Source organism: Neovison vison, chromosome 11, assembly GCF_020171115.1.
Source record: "Neovison vison isolate M4711 chromosome 11, ASM_NN_V1, whole genome shotgun sequence".
Taxonomy (NCBI): domain Eukaryota; kingdom Metazoa; phylum Chordata; class Mammalia; order Carnivora; family Mustelidae; genus Neogale; species Neogale vison.
The window spans coordinates 124158915-124185771 of NC_058101.1; the positions used below are offsets into that span (position 1 = coordinate 124158915).

General features: G+C 42.0%; 1 protein-coding gene across 1 annotated transcript in view; it reads right to left on the reverse strand.

The window, feature by feature from the left end:
- Window positions 1-18236, reverse strand: part of RNF175 (ring finger protein 175) — a 43593-nt gene extending 25357 nt beyond the window's left edge. Inside the window, exons 1-3 of the mRNA XM_044226159.1 lie at window positions 18171-18236; window positions 11371-11408; window positions 8452-8593 (exon numbers count right to left, since the gene is read on the reverse strand). Coding sequence (XP_044082094.1) covers window positions 8452-8593; window positions 11371-11408; window positions 18171-18236 — 246 coding nt within the window. The remainder of the gene's footprint in view (window positions 1-8451; window positions 8594-11370; window positions 11409-18170) is intronic.
- Window positions 18237-26857: the final 8621 nt, after the last annotated feature.

Below are 26857 nucleotides of genomic sequence, written 5' to 3' on the forward strand. Positions count from 1 at the left end.
TATTTTCTTTCATGTATCATGCTTTTGGTGTTCTAAATTCATCAAGATTTTGCCCCCATGTTATCTTCTAGAAGTTTATAGTTTTGTACTTTACATTTAGACCTGTGATCTACTTTGAGTTAATTTAACGTTTTAAAAGATTTTATTTATTTATTTGTCAGAAAGACAGAGAGAGAGAGCATAAGCAGGGGGAGCAGCAGGCAGAGGGAGAGGCAGTCTCCCTGCCAAGCAAGGAGCCTGATGTGGGGCTTGATTCCAGGACCCCAGGATCACAATGAGCCGAAGGAAGATGCTTAACCAATTGAGCCACCCAGTCATCCCAAGTTAATTTTAGTGAAATATATGTTCCAGATTTTTCTCTCTCTTTTTTTTTTTTTGCATATGTGTGTCCAGTTCCAGCACCATTTGTTAAAAAGATTATTCTTTCTTCACTGAATTATCTTTGCCCCTTTGTCATGGATCAGTTGACTGTATTTGTGTGGGTCTATTTATGCTCTCTCTGTTCCAGTCCATTGATCTAAATGTCTACTCTTTCACAAATGTCACACTGTATTGATTACTATAGCTTTACAATAAGTCTTGAAGTTAGGTAGTGTCAATTCTCCAACATTGTTTTTTTCAGTGTTGTGTTGCCTATTCTGGGTCTTTTACTTTTCCATATAAAATGCAGATTTAGTTTGTTGATATTCACAAAATAGCTTGCTATGATTTTTTTATTGGGATCGTATTGAATCTATAGATCAATATCTTAGCGATATTGAATCTTCCAATCCATGAATATGGATTATCTTTCCATTTATTTTAGGTCTCCTTAGTTTTTGTATATACATCTTACATATATTTTGTCAGATTTATACCTAAATATTCCTTTTTTGAGTGCCATTGTAAATGGTATTGTGTTTTGATTTCAAATTCCAGTTGTTCATTGCTAGTATATAAGAAAGCAATAGACTTATGTATATTGACCTTATATCCCACAACTTTGTTATAATCAGTTATTAGTTTCAGGGTTGTTTTTGTTGTTGTTGATTCTTTGGAATTTTCTACATAAGTCATGTCATCTGCAAACAAAGATGCTTTTATTTCTTCCTTCTCAATCTGTATTTATCTGCCCCCCCCCCCTTTCTGTCTTATTGCAGTAGCTAAGACAGTGCAATTCAGATAGATTTTCTTGTATTCTTCCTTATCTTAAGGGGAAAGCAACCTGTTTCTCATCAATAAGTGTAATGCTAGCTGTAGGTTTGTTTGTTTTTTTTTAAGATTTTATTTACTTGACAGAGATCATGAGTAGGCAGAGAGGCAGGCAGAGAGAGAGGAGGAAGCAGGCTCCCCGCTGAGCAGAGAGCCCGATGAGGGGCTCAATCCCAGGACCCCTGGATCAAAACCCGAGCCAAAGGCAGAGGCTTTAACCCACTGAGCCACCCAGGCACCCCATGTAGGTTTTTTTTAATAGATATTCTTTATCAATTTGAGGAAGTTCTCTATTTCTAGGTTGCTGATAATTTTTGTATGAATGGGTGCTGGACCCTGTCAAATGCTTTTTTCTACATCTATTAACATGATAATAGACTTTTTTCTTCTTCAGCATCATAATGTGCTTGATTACATAAATTCGTTTGTAATTTTTGAACCAACCTTACATATTTGGAGTAAATCCCATTTGGCCATAGTGTATAATTCCTTTTATACATTGTTTAATTTGACTTGCTAGTATTTTGTGGGGGATTTTTTTACATTTGTATTCATGAGAGATATGGGTATGATTTCTCCTTTTTGTAATATCTTCATCAGATTTTGGTGTTAGGGTAATGCTGGTCTCAAAGAATGAGTTCTGATGTGTTCCCTCTACTTTTACTTTTTGGAAGATTGTAAAGAATTCTTCCTTAAATGTTTTGTAGAATTCACAATTGAAATCATCTGGGCTTGGTGCTTCTTTTTTAGAAAGATACTAATTCTTGACTCAAAAAAATTTTTTTGGGGTGCCTGGGTGGCTCAGTGGGTTAAGGCCTCTGCCTTCGGCTCAGGTCATGGTCTCAGGGTCCTGGGATCGGGCCCCACATCGGGCTCTCTGCTTGGGGGGCAGCCTGCTTCCCCTTCTCTCTCTGCCTACTTGTGATCTCTCTCTGTCAAAATAAATAAATAAAATTAAAATTTTTTTTTTTTTTTTTTTTTTAGAAAGAGCAGAGTTCGGTGGGGAAGAGGGAGAGAGAGAGTCTTAAGCAGGCTACAGGCCCAGTGCAGGGCCTGATGCGGGGCTTAATCTCACAGGCCTGAGAGCATGACCTGAGCTAAAATCAAGAGTCCAATGCTTAACAGACTGAGCCACCTGGGTGCCTTGACTCAGGGTTTAAAAATAGATATCCACCAGAGGCAGGAAGTATGGGGAGGGTTAAATGGGTGATGGTGGTCAAAAGGTATAAATCTTCAAACTTCAAGTTATAAGACTAAAGAAGTCTTGGGGATGTAATGTACACCATGGTGACTATAGTTAACAATAATATGTATTTGAAAGTTGCTAAGAGAGAAGATCTTGAAAGTTCTCATCACACACACAAAATTATAACTATGTGTAGTGATAGATGTTAACTAAATTTATTGTGGTAATAATTTCATGTCATATGCATAGATCAAATCATGAAGTTGCACACCTCACCTAAAATTAATGCAGTGTTATATATCAGTTATATCTGAGGAAAAATAGATAAAGGCCTATCAGATTATTCATTTCTCCTTGTGTGAGTTTTGGTATCGTTTATGTTTTTTGAAGAATCAGTCTATTCTATTTAGGTTATCCAGATTTGTGGGCATATAGCTATTCATAATAGTCCATTTTTTTTTAATGTCCATAGGATCAATAATGATGACCCCTCTTTCTTTTCTGATATTAGTAATTTGTGTTTTCTTATTTTTCTTGGTTTTCTGGCTAGAGCTCTACCAAATTTACTGACCTTTTAAAAAAACAGTTTTTGGTTTCATTGAGTTTCTCTATTGGTTTTCTGTTTTTAATTCAATTTTTGCCCTAATTTTTATTATTTCTTTTCCCTAATTTTTATTATTTCTTTTCCCCTGACTGTTTTAAGTTTAAATTACTCCTTTATTTCATTTCCTAAAGTAGATGCTTAATTGATTTTAGATCTTTCTTCTTTTCTAATACATGAATTCAATGTTATAAATTTCCCTCTAAGCACTGCTTTAATTTTATCCCACAAATTTTGATATGTTGTATTTTTGTTTTCACTTAGTTAAAATTATTTTTTAGTTTCTCTTGAGTCCTTCTCTTTGTCTCATGTGTTGTTTAATCTCTAAATATCTCAGGAGTTTTCCAGCTATCTTTCTATTATTGATTTCTAATTTAATTTTTGTGGTCTGAGTGTATACTTTGTATACTTAAATTCTTTAAAAAATTTTTTGGTGTGTTTTATGTCCTAAATGTGGTCTATCTTGGTGAATGTTTTATGTGAGCTTGAGAAGAATGTGTTGTTGGATGAAGTATTCTATAAATATCAATTAGGACAGATCGATGAATCGTGCTTTTCAGATCAACTCTATCCTTAACCAATTTTCTGCCTTCTTGCTCTATCAATTGCTGAAGGAAGCTGCTGATCCAACTAAGCAGTGGATTTGTCAATTTCTCCTTGTAGTTCAATTAGTTTTTGCCTTGTATATTTTGATGTTCTCTTGTTAGGTATATACACATTAAGAATTGTTATTCCCTTTTAAATAACTGACTCTTTTATCATTATGTATTGCCCCTTTTTTCTCCCTGATGGTTACATCTGTATTCTTATGAGTTTCTTGTCAACAACATATAATTGGGTCTTATTTTTTAGTTTTCATTTGTTTTATTTTTTATTCACAGTGACAATCTCTTTTAATTGATATATTTAGACTATGTTCATTTGAAGGGACTGTTGATATAGTTGGATTACTATCTACTATATTTGTAACTGTGTTCTGTTTGTTGCATAATTTTTTGTTTCTTTCTTTTCCTCTCTGCCCCACCCCCTTTTTTAGGCTCTCTGGCTTTAAGTGAGAATTTTATGATTCCATTTTCTCTCCTCTCTTAGTATATGTATTTTTTAAGAAAGAGAGAGAGAGAGCGAGAGAGAGAGAGCACAGGCATGCATGCACACAAGTGGAGCTAGGGAGAGGGGTAGAGGGAGAGGGAAAGAAAGAATCCTTTTTTTTTTAGCCCAGCATAGGGATCAATCTCATGACTGAGATCATGACCTCGGCCAAAGTCGAGAGTTGGACGCTTAACTGACTGAGCCTCCCAGGTACTCTAATTACATATTTTTAAAAAAGTGTTTCAGTGGTTGCCCTAGAGTTTGCAATATACATTTACAACTAATCAAAGTCCGTTCTCAAATTATACTATTCTGTTTCACTGGTAGTGCAAGTATCTTATAACACAGAAATCCCAATTCCTCCCTCATGTTTCTTCTAACACTGCTGTCATTCATGTCATTTACCCATATACTACAATCAACCAGTACAGTAAACCCTTGAACAACATTGATTTGAACTGCATGGGTCTGCTTATATGTGGATTTTTTGACAGTACCATATCATAAATGTATTTTTTCCTCCTTATAATTTTCTTAATAACATTTTTCTTTCTTTAGTTTACTTTATTATAAGAATACAGTATATAACATATAACATATCAAATATGTGTCAACTGACTATGTTAATGGTAAGGCTTCTGGTCAACAGTAGGCTATTTAGTAGTTAAGTTCTTGGGAAGTCAGAAGTTATACACAGATTTTCAACTATGTGGGGGTTCAGCATCCTGAACCCTTCTGTTGTTCAAGGGTCAATTGTACATTGTTACAATTACTACTTTGAACAAATAGTTATCTATTTGGTCAGTTAAGAATAAGAAGTATCTTATTTTATCTTCATTTATTCCTTTTCTGACACTCTATTTCTTTATGTAGACTTGAGTTTCTGACCTATATAATTTTCTGTCTTTCTGAAGAACTTCTTTTAACATTTCTTGCAGTCAAGTCTATTAATGAATTACCCCATTTTTTTTTTTTTTTTTTGTTTATCTGAGAGAGAAATTATTTTACTTCCACTTTTGAAAGATAATTTCTCTGGGTATAGAAATATAGGTTGGTGGGTTTGGAAAAGGATTCTTTTATTAGTAAACTGCTTTTACAATGTATGGCTAAATTTGTGAAACTGTTTTATATACATCAATTTCTCTTGAATGCACTCAGAATCAACTAATGGTACTGAACACTCACTATATATCAGTCACCAAGCTAGACGTTCTCACAGGAAAATGTTTCTGAATCACAATAACTTTGGAGACAGGTTCCTTTCTTCAGTAGTTCCATTTTGCAGATTAGGAAACCATGGTTCAGAGATATTTAAGGAACTCATCCTTGATATGAAAAAAAAAAAACACAAACAAACAACCTAGTGAGGGTGGATTCTAGTCTCTACTCTGCAACTAATTAGTTATACAAACTTGACCAGGTTATTTAATCTCTGAACTATAATTCACAAAAGGAATAAAAAATAATTATCTTCCAGGGTAACTTAATGTATAAAAAGCTCACTATCACAACTATAACAGTAACAGTAATTTGTATATAAATTTTTGTATTTAGTAATTTATATCTAATAGTAATTATAATTAACATGTTATAAATATTAATATATTACTAATATACTGATGGAGATTACAAAGTTAAGTAATAGAAATAAATCCTCATATATGGCCCCTTGTAAAAAAGAGTCAGGAACTCATGAATCTTGTAACTGTGTTCAAAGCTCTCTGTAGCTCTGCTAGGTGTCACATAATCTTAGGTGCCAAGAGAAGCAATTTAAAAGTTAGGTTCTCCCTGGATGATAAGGCTGTTCAGGTCAGCATTTGTGGAAACATGACCATATCAAATTCCATCCCAAAGTTGAGAAGTATGTCAGGCAAAGGGATTTTTTTGATACGGTTCACGCAGGGTACGGTAAGAATGCCGGAAACTGGTGCTAGTATCAGCTTCTGTTGCTCTGGAAATCATTTCCAGATTCAGGACTTGCAGGTACCACCAAGAGTTCCTGAAATGGCTGTGTTCTGATGCCTGGATCTGGCACTGAACCCTTAAGAATTGCAAAGTATGGGGTAAATCTGAGGCAGTAATATGGGAAAGATCAGCCTCACATGCTGGCTCTCACTTTGAGCCAAATATTATCAACAGAGACATGCAGGGGAAAGAGACATGCAGGGGAAAGGGACATGTTCCTTTGGGACATGCAATAATAGATATAGATGGACTTATGGGCAAAGAAGTACAAAATATTCTAGAAGCCAAGCATGTCTATGCGCTAATCTAGGAGAGTCCCAAAGGGCCACCATGAGACCCAAATAGTCCTTGACCACTGTAGGGTATCTTTATCTGGGCTCCTGGCTTCGCCAGGCAGAATCACTCTACGAGAGGCTCCTATCACAGGCATCTGGTCACCTACAAGGGGTTCTCAGAGCCCCTTTGGGTAACCATAAAGTAGAGGAATTGTGTGATAGAAGAAGACAGAAGTAGCAACCTTGGAGAGCAGAAGTTGGGGGATTAAGGGAGTCCAATTGTTGGTGAGGGATGGGGTGCAAGCAAAAGTAACAAGCCCGGAAAGTTATTTCAGGCAGCACAACTTGTGGCGGTGAGCGGCAGGAAACAATTTGGGAAGACCAATCCAGCTACCCAACACTTGTTAAGCTCAGGGATGTCTACCTGGTGCCAGTGTGGCCTGAGTCATCAAGGGTTTGAACCTCCAAAGGCAACAAGTCCTTCAAGTGGCCTCTGATTCACGGGCTCATCTGTCTGTGGCTAGGTAGGACCAGTGTGTGAGCCCGACATCAACTAGTGTTGTGAAATACCTCTTCAGAGAATTGACAGAGGGGCAATTTCTCCAAATATAAGACAGGGACAAATTCTTCTTGGCATAAGCTACCTTGAAAACCATCAAATAAAAATGGTGGAGGAGTAGTGGGACATAGTGCAGGTCAGCTGGCTCAAGAGGCATTTTCTTTAAGGAGGCTTTCTATGTAAAAATTACACCAGAGTTGTCATGGAAACTGAGCATGTTTTGAAATATCTAATCCAGAGATCATTATCAGTTATAAGGGAATAATGGAATAGGGCTATGAATGGTTTCCTTAGGTATCCAGTTTTCTTCTTAAGGACTCGAGAAATTCTGAATATTAGGTTATTTCCATTTTGCAGATGAGAAAACCATTATTGTTTTATTTAAGAAGCTTTTCTTTGACATGAGTGAATAACTTATGAAGTTTTATTCCAGTCTTTTTCTTTTAAAAACAATTTGTTCAAGTACTATATAGATGATGTTTATTTTAATTGATAAGACAGTGGTACATAGCAGAAAATTAGTATGTTTGCTTAAACAACAAAAAGACAAGATTTCCCTTTCTAAATAAAATGTGGAACTTGTCTAAACTTAAACATTCTACAGAATTCAAAAGAATCCCTTTAGACCCTGTGCTACACAGGGAATAATTTCTATAATGGGAAAAATAAAAAACAATAAAATACTGGTCTAAGCCAGCACTTCATATGTCACAGACAAGTTTTCTTATAATGACCAGTCTAAGACCCAGAACCAGGTGGAGTGTTAAATGAGGACCTTCTTTCTTTGCAACATACTCCAGTCTAAATGATTGGTTCTCAAATGTGGTCTCTGGCCAAGAGCATCAGCATAACCTGGGAACTTGTCAGACACGCAAATTCTTGGGCTCCTATTGAAACAGAGACTTTGGGGGTGAGACCTAGGAATCTGATTGACAGTCTGATTCACCTCTCCAGGTGATTCTGATGCACCTTAAGATTTGAGAACCACTACTGGAAACATTACAATAGCAAGATCTCAGGCTATGATCCTGAGGCCCCAAGATGGTAAGGTTCTCATGGACATGCTCAAGTAGGATTGTTCTTTGCCAACGGGATCATGCTTTGTGTTGCTGAAGTCAGTATAACATTTGCATTAACCCATTTCCATGGATATGCCAACTATTGATGCCAGTTGAGTTTATTGCTAATTAAACAAAGTTAGCCTCAATCTTTTGTTGCTGCAGTTCCTAATCTGCCTTTTCCTAGGCCACTTGCAGAAGTTGATCATGCTAAAGGAAAACTAATTCACTTAAACCAAAGTTTCTTAGTCTTGTCATGAGTGACAGGAGCTGTCCTCTGCATGTTTAGTGGCATCTGTGGCCTCTACCCACCAGATGCCAGAAGCATCTCCCATCTGCCTCTCCCCTCCCACTAAGGTGTGACAACTGAAAATGTTTCCAGATGTTGCCATGTAACTCCTGGGGGCAAGATTGCACCCTGTTGAGGGCCACTGACTTAAACCAAAGGGTTTCCTTCTAAGCAGTGAGAAAGGAAGGATGCAGCAGGAAGAGGAGCAGGCTTCCAGAGGCCACCGGGGGCAACTCACGTTGTAGGACCGGCCATGCCTTTGTCTCCACTGTACCAGCACTATCTGGGCGATGACCAGGGTGCAGAGGAAGATCAAGATCATCTCCACGTGCATGGACTCATGGCCCCGGTGCATCTTGTGTATCCTCTCCTGCTGCAGGCTGGAACCAGCAAATGATGTCATCTGAAAAAGGCTTCAACCCTTGCACTGCACATTTACAGGAACAAAATGTCTGGGCTCGTGGAAAGAAACTGGAGATTTCAAATGTAGGGGGTTTTAAGTTTGAGTACAGTTTTCCTAAGGTTTTCTTGGTTTTGCCTTTTCTCTCAGGCTTGAGGAGGCGGCAGCAGAGAGGAGGAGTCTGAGTTCATTAGGGAAACCAATTCCTCTCAGCCCTTAGCTAGCCTGTGTGGTCTGGGCTTCAGCCTTGTCCTTTCAAGGGAAATGATGGGGCCAAGAAAGTCACTGATGGGCTCTGGAAAGACCTGGGTGCCAGTCCCCAGTCTGGCCATTATCGTCATACAGACTCACAGAAGTCACTCATCCCTTCTGCACCATGGTATCCTCCTTTGCAGACTTAAAATCGTCATCCCTCTGTACCTCACAGGATTATTCTAAAACTCTAAAGCCCATGTTATTTGTTCTTAAATGAGGAATAATAATGATTATCAGGTTAAATCATATAAAATTGCCATTTTTGAAATTCAAAACAGTAAAATAGTGGTAATTCCAAGTAACTTTAAATATTTTTTTTCCAATTTATTTATTTTCAGAAAAACAGTATTCATTATTTTTTCACCACAACTTTAAATATTCTTAAGTAAAAGGATATACCGGACATGATACCGATGAAGAGAAACTTATCCAAAGGACTCCAGAAAACTCCTCAGTGAGCTGTATACATTTTTTTTCATTATAAGGGGAAAGAAGAAGCCCATGTATTATCTTAAGCAGGTACAAACATTCAGTTGATGGCTGAATGTCTCAGTTTTTAGATGAACTCTTGGCTTTGCATAAAAGTAGAGAAAACATGATTATAGTACGTCATCTGGTTTAACTTCCCATAGTGGAAGTAGCTTCGGAGGAAACCTAGAGCAGTGGTTCTTGTTGTTGGCTGTAAACTGAAAATCACTGGGGAGCTTTTAAAAGTCCCAAGGTCCAAGCCGTGACCAGATCAATTAAATGACCGTTTCTGTGCCTTACATGGGCTGAACCATGCCCACCCCCATTCATATGCTCAAGTCCTACCCCCCAGTTCCTCAGAAGGTGACTGTATTTGGAGATAGGAACTTTAAGGAGTTAGCTAAGGTTCAATGCTGTCCGTGAATGGGCCCCAATCCAATTGGACTGGTGTCCATCTAAGAAGATTTTTATATATAAACTCACAGGGAGGGAAGAGTGTAAGGCAGCTGCAAGCCAAGAAGGGTTGGGAGAAACCAGACCTGCCAATACCATCACCTTTGACTTTTTGACCCCAGAACTATGAGAAACGAAATTTTTGTCATTTAAGCCACCAGGGCTGTGGTACTTGTTATGGCAGTTCAACTTCCACATGCGATTTTCAGGTGCAGCCAAGATTGAGAACCACTGGGTTAGAGGAAGAGAGAGCAGTCCAGGGTCAGGATTAGGGAAAATGGGAAAATTATGAATGCTGCCCATCAAGTACTTTATAAATAGTGGTTAGCATTACCTTTTGCTCTGGATGGGGCACCATCAGTCACGAAATCTCTTGAAGTTTCACTTATGACTGGATATAGTCTGCACTTGCTGTACTGATCAGAAAACACTGCAGGGTACTATTCTGTGCTGTGAGACTGTGACCTTTTAAAGGCACTCACTGGGTATGTGGGCTGGGTTTTCCCCCTTTACCAGTAATTTCCACCACTACTCTGAAGAGTGAAGTACCAAGTGCTTCTGAAAAGGGCACTGAGGGTGCCCCCTGCTGGAGAATGTGTAGCAATGAGCCTGCAGAGCCCATTAAATACTGCCCAAGTTCTCCTTTGAGATGGAATCTTAGAACCTGGATGCTGGAAGGCACATTAGATGTACCTACACTCCTAACTTTATCAAATGAAGAAGCTAAAGTCCCTATCAGGTAAGCAACCTTAAAAAATTACATTGTTAATAGTCTCTGTGTCGGAAGCTGAGCTTAAGAGATAAGAATGATTTTCAGAAACTCATTAAAAAATACACTCGTTCCTTTGAAGAAATGGGAAGTGAAGAAAAATTAAAGGGTACAAGCACTTACAGTTTTTACAGCCCCCAATCCAAAGTAACTATTTAATATTCTACTTAGTGAACAGACTTTCAACTTTGGGCAGGGAGACAGAAAAGTGACTTTATAATTGGGTCTAAAATAGGGCTTGCATAGACATAAACTATGCTTTATGACATGCATCGACTGTGTATATATAATGAAAACCTATCTTAAATGGTTAACCTGTATAGAATTACTTTGGAAAGTATAAAGTAGTGTGCAAATATAATAAGTATTTCCTATTTTGATTAGGAATACATTCATCATTGATTACCATAATGCAAAAAAAGGAAGAACTTTTCATTTTTATTTTATTTCTTTTGGTGCCCACAGGGCCCTAATGGCCCTATAGTAAGTACCAGAACACAGGTGAAACAGCATATATAAAAAACCAGATGCATCTTATGCCTAAAATAAATACTAACTTGACATTGCCCTATTTTGAAGGACATACAAATCCAGTTTTGGGGGACTGTGTGGGGCACACTGTAGGAAACAGAAGAAATCCAAGTGGTTCAAGTTCATCCTATCAGTGCATATGCATGCTGTACTAACCGACCTTCTGTAGCCTGAGACATTTACAAATAAATCATAGCGTCATTTAATTTCTCCAACTGTTAAGGTGGAGATGGAATTTTTAGATAACAGCTGTAAAAAAAGAAAAAAGACTCATTACTTACTTCCACTCATCATTTGCAGAAAGCTTTGTGTGAGAGATCTGAAAAAAAAAAAAGAGCCCTTTTCAGAATTTGTTTTTTTTTCCAGCTTGTAATGTACAGAGGGAAAAAATGAATACAATGATAATGATGAAGATGATGATGCTGATGATATTTTCAGAGACATCTCTTTTCTAGTAGTAGTTCCCTTATTTTATAATATTTTTCTCTAGGGTGAAGTCTACTTTTTGACATTTTTTTCTGGTATGTTACTAGGCAGGCCCATTCAATATCTTACAAGCATTTATTTTGGAAACTAAAGTGACACTAAAATTCATCTGGAAAAATAAGCATATAAAGATGGCCAGGAAAACTCAGAAGAGTAAATACCGGAGTAGTGGCCTACCAGACACTGAAATACACAATAATAAAACCACAGAAATTAACTTCCTATTACTGGTCCAGGACTAGGAAGATAGATGAGTGGACAGAACACAGACAGCATCCAGGAACAGACCCAAGTACATATGATAAATGAATCACTTCAAACCAGTGAGGAACAAAAACGGATTGTTCAACGAATGTTGCTGAGACGAGTGGTTTTGGAAAAAAATATAGAGCTGTATCCAAACCCCATCTCAAAATAAAGTCCAGGTGGATCAAATATTTAATTGTAAAAAAGAAATTCTTGGGGCACCTGGTGGCTCAGTTGGTTATGCATCTCTTTTCAGCTCAGGTCATGATCCCAGGGTCTTGGGATTAAGCCCCATATCAGACTCCCTGATCAGTGGGAAGTCTGTTTCTCTCTCTGCTCCTCCCCTGCTCATTATTCTCTCTCTCTCAAACAAATAAATAAATCTAAAAAAAAAAAAAAGTCTTAAAAGCACTAGAAGAAAATATGGTAAATGTCTTAATAATCATGTAGTAGACAAAGTATTTCCAAGTATGAAGTAGAGACCAGAAATAGTAAAGTTAAAAAAAGCAACAGATTTTTTTTTCTAGGCAGAATGAAAGTTGGAGCTTTATTTTGAGGATGACGGTGGTTAGCCAGGAGGAGCTCAGGGTCAGAGCCTTGCCTAAAGGGATGGTGGAAAACTTGTGGGACTTTGGGGAATTTGGTTGGACCAGAGACCAGGCTGGGGTCACAAAGACAGCCTCAGGGGTTCCATTGTGAGGGCTAGTTGAATCTATAGACCTCAGGGTCCCCAGCACCACCTTCACTTAGGGACAGTGAGGTGGCTGCCTGGGCTAAGGGACAGGCAGACAGAGATAGTAGGGGAAAGGGTACAACTCTTTACCCCACATCCAGGGTGGCAGGAGGGAATGGGGCACACCACTTTATTACTGTGGACAGAGAACCTAGGTGCTAGGTGAGATAAACGGGGTGGGATGCGAGGTGGTCCCTGCATTCTCCTGCTTCTGAATTTACCCCACCCCCCAGAAGGGCTGAGGGTGAGAGGGGGCATCCATGGCATTGAGAAAGAACACCCTATGAGCACTGGAATCTTCTGGGAGCACGAGAACCCCAATGCCCTGGTGTTGAGCGCCCCCTCCCCCACCGGGAGGGTCCACCACCAGTTCCTGAGAACAGTTGAAGGTTGTTGCCTCTGGAGAGTGGGAAATCAGGAATGGGAAAGGGTAGAGTGGTGACAAGGGTTCCACTGTTTTTTTGTTGTTGTTTAAGTCTTGTAGAACTATTTGACTGCTTAAAATGTGGATGTCCATAATTTTAATACAAATTAACATTAAAAAGAAAAAAAAAAGTAAGATGATAAGGGGGAAAATGTTTAGCAGCTAGTGCCGAAAATGGCTTCCTCCTGCCCTTCAGATGCATTGTATACATTAAGACAGTTTCTCTGAACAGATTAGGTTAGGTATGTCAAAATTTTAAGTGTTTGCTTACCCTATGGACTATGTAGAATAGTCTAGGAATATTCTCTCACAAAATAAGGTGAAAAATGCACAGGGAAAGATGACATAGGTGTTTGCATAGTTTTATTTATAATATTGAGAAATTGGCAACAATCTATGTGTCAACCCATGCAGGATCGGTTAATGAGTTCTGATATAATAAAGGAAATCTACTGGGTCTTTAAAATGATTGTATTTCTTGACACAGAAGTATCTCCATGACATATTGTTAAGAGAAAAAGCATGCTTTAGAAATGGTTGTATATATTGTAAACCTATTAATGTAAATACAGAGTTGCACTGAATCAACAAACATCCAAAAGAAAGAGGTATCCAGAATGGTCACCAGAGTCCTAATAGGAATGATCTATGAGTGCTGATGTCTGCTGGAATACTTACTCCTTTTTTATACTTATTTTTTTATAATCTGCATGAACATATGTCACTTAAATGAAGAAGTCATTTTGAATCTGCTTCTCCTTTTCCTTCTCGTCTGTCATTGCCAAATCCTTTTTTCCCTGCTAGCACATCCTTATTTATCTCTCCTCCCCTTTTTGTTCACTTCTGAGCTTCAGATTCTTCTACCCAAGTGCCTTTTACAGATTTCCACTTGGATGTCCCTCAGACACACAAACTCAACCTGACCCAGACTGAACATAATCGTTTCCCCCAACCTACTTCCATTTCAGTTCCCCCTCTCACTCAGCAACTCCATATCCCATCTATCCAATCATTCAAAACACAGATATGGGGCACCACTCTTGACCCTAACCCTCCACCACCAACCCAGTACCCTCCTGCTGACCTTACAAAAATACCTGGCAACCCACTTCTTTCCACCTCAATGGCCTCTGTGCCAACAATTTTCTTCATTCATCCAACCAGTATCTATTTACTACCTCCTGGGTGCCACACACTGGGATAGGACCTGGCATATGATAAAGGTGAGTGAGACAGAAAAGGCTCCTGTTCTCATGAATTAAGCCTTGTGTTCTAGATAAAGTATGGACAATAAGCAAGTAAGGAAAACAATGACCTAATGCAGTAAATTCTATGAAGAAACAAAATGTAGTGTGTGGTAAAGAGCCAGAACAGGAAGGGGCTCTTACTCTTTAGACTGCCTGGCAAGGGAAGGCCTCCAGCCTGGTGTGCAGTGTTCCCTCCCCATCCCGGAGGAGCTTATGCCTTCACTCCTTTTCTCCCTTCAAACAGTGAGGGTGATCCAATGACAAGGAGACTGGTCCTATCTGATCCTCTGCTCGTAACCCAAGTGGCTGCCCTTGTCACTAACAGGACTCCTGTGGTCCTTGTCAGCTTCATTTCTCTCCACAGCCCCTGAACAGCCTCTGGTCTAGTCAAGCAGAACCTTCCTCCCCCTCAGTGCTCTTCCTTGCCCCCAGACACGCTTTGGGGATGCCCTAAATTCCACTTCCTCCAGGAAGCCTTTAGGGTTAGGCACCTCTGGTAGATCCACTGTCCACTGAACACTGTCACCACAATGCATGGTCACTGGTGATTTATTACTTGTCTTACCCCACCCTGAATACCCCCATCTGACACAGCACGCACTCAATCAATATAGAGTTGACCTTTGAACAATGTGGGGGCTAGGGGCACCAGTCCCCCATATAGTAAAAAATGTGGATATAACTTTTGATTCCCTAAAGCTTATCTACTAAAAGCCTGTTGTGGACTAGAAGTCTTCCCAATAGCATAAGAAGTTGATCAACACATACTGTGTACGTGATGTGTATTATTACTGTATTCTTATAATAAAGTCAGCTAGAGACAAGAAAATGTTACTAAGAAAATCATAAGGCAAATGCATTTACAGTACCACACTGCCAATAATCCATGTACACGTGGACCTGCTGTTCAAGGGTCAACTGTATCTGAAAACTGCCTCCATCCCAGCGCCAGCCCTCCTCATTTCTCACCTCAGCTGCTGCCTCCAAATGGGTCTACCCACTTTCAACTCTTCCCTCACAAAAACCTGTCTGTTAGAAAAATCTTGCTAAAATGCTTGGCAAAACTGGAAGTGTGAACTCAAACTACTGGTGTCCCTGATACATATGTGAGGGAGGTACGGGTGTGTCAGACTTGGAGGGCCGTGTTTAGTGATACGGAATCCATGTCACTGGGCAAGCGCAGAGCTTCCATGAGGGGGAGGAAGGGATTGTGTCAGGCCTACTCTAAGGCAGAGAAGAATTTGGGGTAGAGGTGGGTCCTCTGGGGGAAACAGAGGTTGCAAAGGAGGCCTCAGACAAGAGGAAACTGATGAATCCACTCTGCCTGCTTTCTTGCACCCCAACTTTGAGGAGTTTCAGGAGCAGACGTGGTGTAGCTGGCTTGCTCTTGTGACCCCACAGGGGGTCTAGCTGGGGAGGAGGAGGGTTTTACTTGTCACAAAGGGCTAACACTGGGAGCTGGGCAGATTAGAGTCTGGATCATGAGGTTTTATGTTCATTACTCACTCACATATTTGCCGAATAAACATCTCCTGAAGCTCTGCCTTTTGTCAGGCTCTGTGCTGGGTCCTGGAAATACAGTAGCCAGCAAAGCAGATCAAGTGCTTGCTCTGCTGGAGTCTAAAGGGATGGAGGTTCTCAGAAAAACAAGTACATAAAGAAATATGCTTCAGGGGGTGATAAGGATGTTGAATGAACATTAAACAGGGTAACGTTTCAAGTCAGGGTGCTGTCATACACAGGATGCTCCATAAATTCTTATGGGGTTGGGGTGCTCAGTAACCATATCTATTTCTCCTTTATTATCTGCAGCTCTTACAAAGTCTGTTTTAAACTAGCACTTCTCAAACTTTGATGTGCAGTCAGCCAGGGGTTCAGTTAGCACACAGATTTTAAGCCTGCAGTTTTGGGGTGGGGGACTGAGACTCCATTTCTTTTTTCTTTTTTTTTTTTTTTAAAGATTTTATTTATTTATTTGACACAGAGAGAGATCACAAGCAGGCGGAGAGTCAGGCAGACAGAGAGAGAGAGAGAAGCAGGCTCCCGCCAAGCAAAGAGCCCGATGCGGGGCTCGATCCCAGGACACTGAGATCATGACCTGAGCCGAAGGCAGTGGCTTAATCCACTGAGCCACCCAGGCGCCCCTGAGACTCCATTTCTTATTTTTTATTTTTTTTAAGATTCTATTTATTTATTTGACAGAGAGAAATCACAAGCAGATGGAGAGGCAGGCAGAGAGAGAGAGAGAGAGGGAAGCAGGCCCCCTGCTGAGCAGAGAGCCCGATGCGGGACTTGATCCCAGGACCCTGAGATCATGACCTGAGCCGAAGGCAGCGGCCTAACCCACTGAGCCACCCAGGCGCCCCTGAGACTCCATTTCTAATTGGTTCCCTGGTGACACCTTGGCCCTGGGTCCCTGGACCACAAGGCTCTGCCATGAGGGATTAAGGGAAAAGCTGTTGAGTTCCCCCTAGGAAAGAATTAACAGGGGACCATGCCTCCTGAGGGCAGCAGGCAAGGCAGCGATGGCAGCCTTAAGGGGACAGCAAGTATCAGCTGCAGAACTGACTCTGCCAGTCTTCTGTCCTTCCCAGCTTGCAGACTTCTTCATCCATAACCTGCTGTGAATGATCTGATCTGATTCACAGGAGAGTGAAACCAGCAAGTCAGCCAGGGAGTTCCCTTACAGCTTCCCTATTTTAGAGAATAGATCCCCAATACACAATGTGTTACAAGATTTGTCATAATCCAGCTCTCTCTGCGTACAAGGATTCATGAGCCCTGGATTTCTGCCAGGATCATAAAGAATATCCACTCCTACCCCTACCTTTCTCCATGCTCACCTCCCAGCCCCCACCAATTTTTTTCACCTCCAAGTAATTTCATATTCCTGTTTCCTCCATGGAGAATTCTCATTTCCCCTCATGGCCACATGGAATCTCATCCATTCTCCAAGGCCCTGCTCCCAAAAGCCATGCCATCCCTCCCTCCCCCATCAGCCTTCCCACCCTCCCTGTCAGAAGCAGTTCCTTGCTTCCTAGAAAGCCTACAAAACTTCACTCCAACCTCTTATGGGGACAGTAATCTCTTCCTACCCTCTATGAGTTATTTTATCCTTGTTATACTTTCTTCCTAGGATGCGAGCTCCGGAGGAAAGGTCTACCTCTAACTGCTTCCCCTTTACCCATGCACAGTTCCTCGTATGTGATCACGGCCTAAGAAGAGTCCATTAATGAAATATAGTAATGACTTAGATTTGAAATCACCGAAGGGCTCGGGGGAAGGCAGGATGTGAGGGGAGGAAAGTGCTAGCCCAGAGCTTCTCTAACCTTGAACATCAGCACCTCCTGGTAACTAGTCAGACTTGCAAATAAATGATCCGCCACTATCCCTGATATCAAGAACTAGAAACCCGGGGCATAGCCCAACTATCTGCTTTTTAAAAAGACTTCCGAGTGATTATGATGAACGCTGAAGTTTGAGAACCTCTGAGAACCATAAAGTCAAGCCTAATGTACACCCAGCACCTTCAGCTGTTGTCTTCCAATGCCCACGGCCTTCGCCTGGGCCCTGGGGCTTCTGTCAGGGAGAGGGTGGAGAGAGGGGCAGCCAGTATGGAGGGTAGGGAACGGATAGGGATGAGTCCAACAAGGGTGCTTCTGGAGGAGCCAAGTGGCGGCGGGGGGACGAAGTTGGAAGAAGGAGGGGTAAGGAAAAAGAAAGGGGAGAAGAAGGAGAGGGAAAGAGGGAAATGGAGAGGGGTTCGACTCCCATGGGGTGGGTTAGGGTGAGGCGAAGCAACGAGCACCTTCCAGAAAGGTCATCCGCCCCTCCATCCCGCGCCGGGGCGAAGGACTCGGAGACCTGTCCGCGCGGCCACCCAACCTCCGCGTGATCCTCGGGACTCTAGCCCCGTGTCCCCAGACTGCGGCCCGCGCCCCATACCTGCTCGTGCTGCGGAGGCGCCTCCAGCACCTGCGCCGCCTTGCGCACCGCGGCCCCCGCGGCCATACCTCAGCCGCGGCGCCCGCCCCCGGCCGCGCAGTCCCTAGCTCCGCGCGGGCGGGGGAGGGTCTCCCGGAGTCCGCGGGGGGCGCTCTGCCTCGCGAGCGCGGGGGGCGAGCGGTGCGTACGGCGGCCCCGCCCCGGGCCCTGCGGCAGCTTGCGCAGACAGCCTCCGGGAGCGCCGCCCCTCCGGCCGGTGCCCGCGCCCCCGCCGCCCGCAGAGGCGCGGGCTCGGGATCCTCCTTCCTGTCACTGCCCGGGAGATCCTTCAGGGATCTTTCCCTCTGTGGTCCGGCAGTCGTCGGCCACCGTGGCTCTCATCGCGTGCGGCGCCTGGCTCCTGCCGGCGGTTTTGTCACCAGGTGGCAGGGCTGGACACCCTGCTCAGAAGTAAGGTGGGAAGAGATGTGGGGAGGACCGAGAGTGAGAAGTGCAGAGGAGAGAGAGGGAGCGAAGGGACGTTTTCTCCCGGCTCTTTCCTTCAGAAGCCTTTATCTCAAGACGGGAGTTCAGGTGACTCTCCAAAACCTGGGAGGCTGTACTTCTGTTGCATCTCCGGTTGCGTTTCTGTTCCTGGGCCCATCGGCCCTTCTTCCCTGTTAGCTGCAGTTTTAATAATCTGGACAGGTCCCTGTTGAAGTCACACTTGCCTCCTCCAAAGATGACAAAGGAGAGAAACTCAGCTGTGGGGAGAGAAGGAAGACCCTCTGGGCCTTTGTGCTGCTCTGCCCCTGCATTTCCTGGTGGGAAATTATCCACAATTTGCCTCTGTCTCCTTCCCCTCAGCTGTAGACCCAATTATGGATTTATGGCTGGGAACAAGCTGGAACATTGGGGGAAGCCTTTAGGAACGCATTGGTAGAGCAAGAGACAAAAAGGGAATATGTTAGTAGATAGACTGACTTAACAAAATATGGCTGGCTCCTTTCCAGTTTGTGGTGGCTCACAGTTTCCAAGAGCTACAAGGAGCTACCAGTGGAGGCTTACCAACAGATGGATACATCTCTGCCTTTGTAGAACTTCTAGTCTAGCATGGCGTGGAGACAAACATCCAGGACGATTACCTGGTAAGTTAGTAAGTGGTAAGTGCTTCCTCCTCCAAGGGCTTGACCCGTGTCAACTCCTTCAGTTGTCACAAGGCCACAAGGTAGATGGTGTTATCTCCATTTTACAGGAGAACATTGAATCACAGAGAGGTGCAGAAATCTGTCCAAGTTTCAAAGCTAGTAGGTGGTGCAGTGGGAATTTGCATTTTCGCTTCAAAGGTGGGCAAGAGGGCTCAACTATGGCTCAAGCCAGAAAGCTGTTGTTATAGTTCAGTTAAAGACAGCATGGCGTATGTAAGTATGTGCAGGGTTGGGGTGGAGTGGAGATGGAGAGATGTTGATAGAGTCAAGAGATCTAGGTGATAAAATCTGTAAGACTTACTGATGGCTTCCAGGCTTGTGGCTCCAGCAGCCTGGAATTTGGGCAGGGGTGCTGAGAGCAGGAATATTGAAAGAGCAGCGTATTTCTGGGAACAAAGATAAGGAATTCATTTGGACGTTTTGCTCTTCCTAGCTCTTGGCCTATTTTCCTGTGGCAAAGACCTGTTTTTTCTCCCCAGTCCCTGATGTCCTCAAATTCATCTGGGTTCATCTAAATCAACTACCTCCGCACCCCCCCTCCGCTGGTTGGTTGGAAATAGAATTTCCCTATCCTATAGGGATAATGGCTCATTATCATTATATAAGTTCTGACTCCGGGGTATGAGATTCTCTTGTCTGGTTGACTGACACCAGAAACATCTACAGGTTTCACTGGAGACACATGTGAGCCCACAGGGAGTCATCTTCCTTCTGATTTCAGCTCAACAGTCATCAGGGAATAAAACTCAAAAAGTCAATTTCTTCCCCACTGGTAGTGATGGACTTGCTCTGGTTTACTGTATCATATCTGGTTCTCTTTCATGACTCATTTCCAGATATGGAACTAATACCTTGTTTCCCAGAGGGTAACCGCCGCTTTCTGGAAGGGTTCAGCCAACCAAAGTTAATTTCTTCACAAATTTGTTTCCTAAATCAAATACTTGGCAACTGACAGTCGTAAATCCTGGAATAGATCAACAGCCTTCCTCTCACTTAGCACTAATATCTGCAGCATATTAACCATAGCTCATGCATTCCCCGTTCTGTCGTGATGTAGAGCCTTGAAGTGATTGTAGTGATGTAATGAAAGAAATGAGCTAATGCCATAAAGGTGTTTGAAAAACAAGGTGGATTCAAGAATAGCTAGAAAATTAAGTATGCTATTTGGTGCAGGAATAGTGAGATAGAACCATGGAGCGACCAGAAAGCCCTCCAAATAGACACATGGATCTACGGGAAACTAGTTTTAGGGCAGGAGTGATAAATCAGCAGGGATACATAGACTATTTAGCAATTAGCTTGCCATGCCAAGACAAAACAGGTGGTTTAACAGGCAAAACTTGTAGAAGACAATTTAAAAGAATAGTTTTATTATCTCAAGATGTGAAGAATATATTAAACAAAACTCAAAAAGAACAAATCATAATGGGAAAGATTAGTAAAACTGTTTATGTTAAGATATTAAACTTCTATAGAATAAAGAGTTGACATTAAAAAGATGCAAACTAGGATGCCTGGGTGGCTTAGTTGGTTAAAGCCTCTGCCTTTGGCTCAGGTCATGATCCTGGGGTCCTGGGATCAAGCCCCACATCAGGGTCCTTGCTCAGTGGAGCCTATTTCTCCCTCTGCCTGCTGCTCCCCCTGCTTGTGCTCACTCTCGCTCTCTTTCTCTGAAAGAAAAAAAAAAGATGAAATCTATTAAGAAAAAAAATAAAGCAAGCCAAGGACCAAGAGAATGTATTTGCCTACATCTAGCTGTCAAAGAATTAGTGCTTGAAAAAAAATAGAACTGTAAAAAAATTAATTTTTAAAATGTATAAATCAGGGACCCCTGAGTGGCTCAGTGGGTTAAAGCCTCTGCCTTCAGCTCAGGTCATGATCCCAGAGTCCTGGGATATAGCCCCACATCGGGCTCTCTGCTCGATGGGGAGCCTGCTTCCCCTCCCCCCCTGCCTGCCTCTCTATCTACTTGTGATCTCTGTCAAATAAATAAATAAAATCTTTAAAAAAATGTAAATCAGTAGAATGTGGGCAAGGGATAGAATCCAATTTTAAGAAATAAAATCATGAGACATTTTGTAATTTTAAGGGAATTAATTACTGCGTTTATGTATATGTGAGTTACTCTAGAATTCACTTTACAGGAATGCCTTGTGTATGTTAAATTACTTATTGCAAAGTGACTGCCTTCAGCCTTCCTATCCACTTCTGACCAGCAATCATTAACTTTTCCTTTCTGCTGTCCTTCTCAGGACAACCCAGTTGTTCTGGACTGAGGGTGCCACCTGATGGTTAGATCTTATGGAAGTCCTCTCTGTTGTCTTACAAATAGTCTTTTCCAAGTAACTTTCTTTTTCAATTTACTCCTTTCCTCTTTTCTCAAGTGTTTTTCATATTTACAGATAAAATACATATATCTGATCCTTAGCCTCATAGCTAGAATGTCTGATTTTGAACGTCTTTGACCAGGTGTGGTATTGGTCACGCACATTCCCCCCAAAGGGGGTGGCAATAGTAGGGTCAGTCTAGAGGTGTCTGATTAAAACCATCCACGTGATGTGAGTATCCAAGAGAGCTTGTCTGGTCTCAGAAATCAGTGTAAAAGTGGCACCAAACCTTCTGCGCTTCGGTGAACCTTCGTTGGCCCCTTTGGGGTCAGGGGCAGACTGGGTTGTAAATGAGGGTAATCGTGTTTGAAAACGAGAGAGGCATGGAAGTTAGGTCCTACCATCGCTGATGAAGTGGCTGCATAGAAATACTCTGGCTAACTTTTTCAGTCATCCTCCACCCGCTAACACCCCTGGGTGCTAGGTTAGCCTTCAGGTGCAGACACTGGTCTCTTAGAATTGGGGAGATCCTGCAAGCTGGTCTGATTCCCACCTGTGGGGGTTCCTAACTACAGTCCGTGTTCCCTGGCCTCTCAGCCTCACTGAATAGACATTTTCATCCTCTGTTTACTAAATGTGCCTGTGCTTAAACACTACTCCTCAAGACAAATGAAAGATACTCAACTTTATTATTTCATTCTTAAAAAAAAAAAGATCTATTTATGTATTTGAGAGAGTATACACGTGCATGTGCACACAAGTGGGGGGAGGGGCAGAGGGAGAGAAAAGGAAAATCCCAACCAAACTCCCCACTGGGTGGGGAACCCGAGGTGAGGCTTATCTCACCACCCATGAGATCATGACCTGAGCTGAAATCAGGAGCTGGATGCCTAACTGAGCCACCCAGGTGCCCCGTTTATCTCATTCTTTAGTTATTAGTATTGTAGTATTATTGCCCTCTACTGTTTTTTTGGCTAAAATGTACAGAGAGTACCTACATTATGATTACAGGGAGTTTTGTGAGCTGGCGTGTGGCCCTTATCACCATTTATAACATTGCTTCTTTGGAAAAGTGCATTCTGCCTTTCAAACCACAGACTTCCAAATGCACATTTGGAACACAATCCGTTTGTGAGTTGGGAACCCTCTGTATTAATGTCTGCTGGCCCAGGGCAGCCCCACAACCAAAAGACATGTGGTTTAAGGTTCCTGTAACAGCCGGTTCATTTAAATAATGTCTGCTGGAGTTCAGTTCAGGTTCTCAGGTTTCTGGTTAATTTGGAAGAGGGGCGGAGGCAGAGTCCCAGTGTTCAGACAGCATGTGTGGGGCGCCCCACTCCCTGTAGAGGGATGACACATTCCTGCTTTCGTGATTTACTCATAGGTTTCAGAATTGAGCCTCTTCTGAGGGCAAGCTTTTAAGTTCTGTTGAACAATTGATCTTGAAAAAGAACTGCTTTTAAAAAACCAACTCTGCTTTCCAGGTTGGAAGTTCAGCTAGGGTCATTCTCATTTATTGAGTTCACGGGCCCTCTCAGTAGGAGGGAAAACCACATATGAGTCCTTGATGGGGCTCCTTGCCCTCCCCTCTCCTTGTTTTCCTTTCCTGGTGTCTCCTTGAAGATGTCTCCTCTTCAGTAAGTAAGAAGCCAGACAAGCAAGCCAGTCTCTACCGTCCTAACTTTAAAAAAAAAGGTTAACATTTATGAAATGCCCACGGTGTGCCAGGCCCTGGGCTAAGCACGCTATGTATCTGGTGTCATTTCCTCTTCAGAATGAGCCCCAGTGACAGGTATCACCGTCCACATTTTACAGATGAAGACATTGAGTTAGAATGAGGGAATTGTATAAATAAAATCTTTAAAAAAAAAAAAGAATAAGGGAATTGCTTTATGTAAGAATGTATAGCAGCAACCCCTGCTCTTCTGGATCCCTAATCGCTGGGTGGGATGGGAGGCTTTATGGGTGACCCCAGGAAACTTGGTCCTGGAGTGGAAGTTGTATTTGTCATTTCTAGTTGAGACCAAGGACCTGCCATCCCAATTCCTACACTTCAGGTTAATTGCCAAGACCACAACACACCCGTGTTCTGCAAAAGTCAACATGCTCGTGGAAGAGAAATACGAATGTTCCTTTTTTCCTCTTGACTTTAGATATTTGTCCTACTTGGGGGCTTGAAACAAGATCAGTCACAGAAGCAAGAGGACACACAGTTACTTTTTGCTGGAGGTTAAAGCCCTCCAGGGGGCACTCCTGGTGTTACCAACCTCCCCGCCCAGGGTAATAGCTACAGCTTTTAAAATGCCTGCTAAGGCCAAGCACTTTCTTTATATGTAATCCTCAACCTACCCTCCAAGATAGGTGTACTATTATTATCTTCATTCTATAATTAAGGACAATTAAGATCACTTCCAAGCTATGGCCTCTGCTTATGATGCCCTTTTCTTTTCTCATTTGAATCTGCAGAAGTCATCCCACCCCATCCCATCCAAAAGCCTGACCAACTCTGTTCTCTCACCAGACTCTCCCAGATCTCCAGTGGGAATACATTTCTTTCAACCCTGCGCAGCACAGCTTTTCTGTTTGCCTCTATTCCGCACTGCCTTGTGTTCTAGGCGCTGTTACGTACGTCTCTACGAGCCGCCAGCTGCAAACACGGGGGGATCAGAGACTCTGTTCTCATCATCTTTTCCCCACTGCTGTGTCTAGCACAAACCCTGGCCTAGGGCCAGATTGAATTGATGGTGTGGTCCCAGTTCCAGGTGCTCCTGCGTGTGCCTCAGGCGTCTTCCTGGCTTATGGTGGGTGATTGGGGGCAGGTGGATTCCCTCAGTCTATTGTCTATTGTCCTTTGGGGAAGAAGGGGCTGTTGTCACTGTGGCCGCAGCCTTTTGCTATCTACCCATAACAGGACCTTTGAGACCTCTGAACACATTTGAATATAAACTTAAAATACAAAAAAAAAAAAAAGGCCTAAATTGTGCCCTTAACATAATTCCATGCAGTCCAGATATGTATCTACTACTACTTATTTTATGATGTGTCTTTGTTAATCAGAATGGGGACCCACTTTTGCAAACACTTAGAGATGCTGAGATGTGAAAGGGAGAAGGAAAGCAATGTAAAGGGTAAGGCCTGGGTCTATTTCTTTCTACCTGTTACCTTAGTCTTGTACTGAATGAGCATAAATTTTCGTGTCTAACCACATAACTGCTAAGAATACGTGTCACACATGGGTGTTGGAGAAGAATTGTTTTCTAGTTTATTCTGTAAGTGCAATAATCCTGACATATTATGTAAATAGTTGAGATAGTGTGTGCATGGAAATAAAACATGTATTTACTATATTCTAGAATATCAGAAAAATGGAATATCAGTGTTTTGGATTGTTTGTTGTTGATTTCGCTTTTTCTCTGGGAAGGATTTCAGTTATTCTAAATTACCAAATGGTTACAAACAAAATTTTTGTGCTGGGCATGCTAATAACTTTTTAAAACGTAGGGGCACCTGGGTGGCTCAATGGGTTAAAGCCTCTGCCTTTGGCTCAGGTCATGATCTCAGGGTCCTGGGATCCAGCCCCACATCAGGCTCTCTGCTCAGCAGGGAGCCTGCTTCCTCCCTCTCTCTCTCTCTCCCTGCCTCTCTGTCTACTTGTGATCTGTCTGTCAAATAAAAACAAACAAACAAACAAACAAACAAAAACTTAATATTTTGTGACACCTGCGTGTCATGATCGGCTAAGCCTCTGACTCTTGGTTTCAGCTCAGGTGTGTGAGATTGAGCCCCATGTCAGGCTCCGTGCTCAAGGCAGAGTCTGCTTAAGATTCTTTCTCCTTCTCCCTCTGCCCCACCTGCTCATGCTCTCTCTCTCCCAAAATAAAATAAATCTCAAAAAATTAAAAAACTTAACATTTTGTTATAAAGTTATGTATGTTTAATTTTTACACTACGCACATTTAGCTGGGTCTCCAAAGAAGGAAAATTTTGGAAGTCATCCTGGATACAGTAGTTAGAGGGCAATTTAGGGAATAGCTAGACTTTACTGGTTTAAAATTTTCCTGCATCATATGAATATCCACCAAAGTGGCCATAGTTTTGTGGATGACTTTCAGTGAATAACTCAAAGGATGTTCTATCCTCTTAGAAACATGGAGAAGTACAGAGACAGACTGACCCAAGAAGAAAGTTAGGGATAAAGAGAGACTTGTTTGTTTTTTTTTTTTTTTTTAAAGATTTTATTTATTTATTTGACAGAGAGAGATCACAAGTAGGCAGAGAGGCAGGCAGAAAGAGAGAGGAGGAAGCAGGCTCCCTGCTGAGCAGAGAGCCTGATGCGGGGCTCCTTCCCAGGACCCTGAGATCATGACCTGAGCCGAAGGCAGCGGCTTAACCCCCTGAGCCACCCAGGTGCTCCGAGACTTGGTTTTTGATAGTGGTAAACTCTACAGGAGTGAGTATTTCTAAAAAGCCTGTAATGTGAGAAAAGAAGGAGGTCCAGGAATATACTTGGTAATTAAGACAACAGGATTTATAATCAAACAAATTTGGCTTCAAGTCTCAATTATAATACATTTGTGTGTCACCTTAAGCCTTGGGACCTCTGACTTTTTTCCCTAATGGACTTAAAATACAATTCACATGCTATACAATTCAGCATGAATCAAAGCACATGATTCAGGGGGTTTTAATATATTCACAAAACAATGCAACTACCACTGCTGTCTAATCCCAGAACATTTTCATCACCCCAAAAAGAAACTCATATTCATTAGTAGTCACTCCCCATTTCCTGCTTCCTTCATCCCATAGCAATCACTAATTCCTTTGTGTAGATTTGCCTGTTGTAGATGTTTCATATAAATGGAGTCATACAGTATGTGGCCTTTGTGTCTGGCTTCTCTCCCTTAATATAACGTTTTCAAAGTTGATCTATGTTGCACTATGTTTTGGTACTTCATTCCTTATTATGACCAAATAATACTCTTTCAATGGTTATACGACTTTTTGTCCATCTACTCATCAATTGGACTTCTGGGTTGTTTCTCCTTTTTTAGGTATTATGAATAATGCTGCTGTGGAAGTTCATATAAAAATATTTTTGTGGATATATGTTCTCAATTCTCTTTGAGTATATATTTGGGAGTACGGTTGCTGGGTCATATGGTTACCCTAT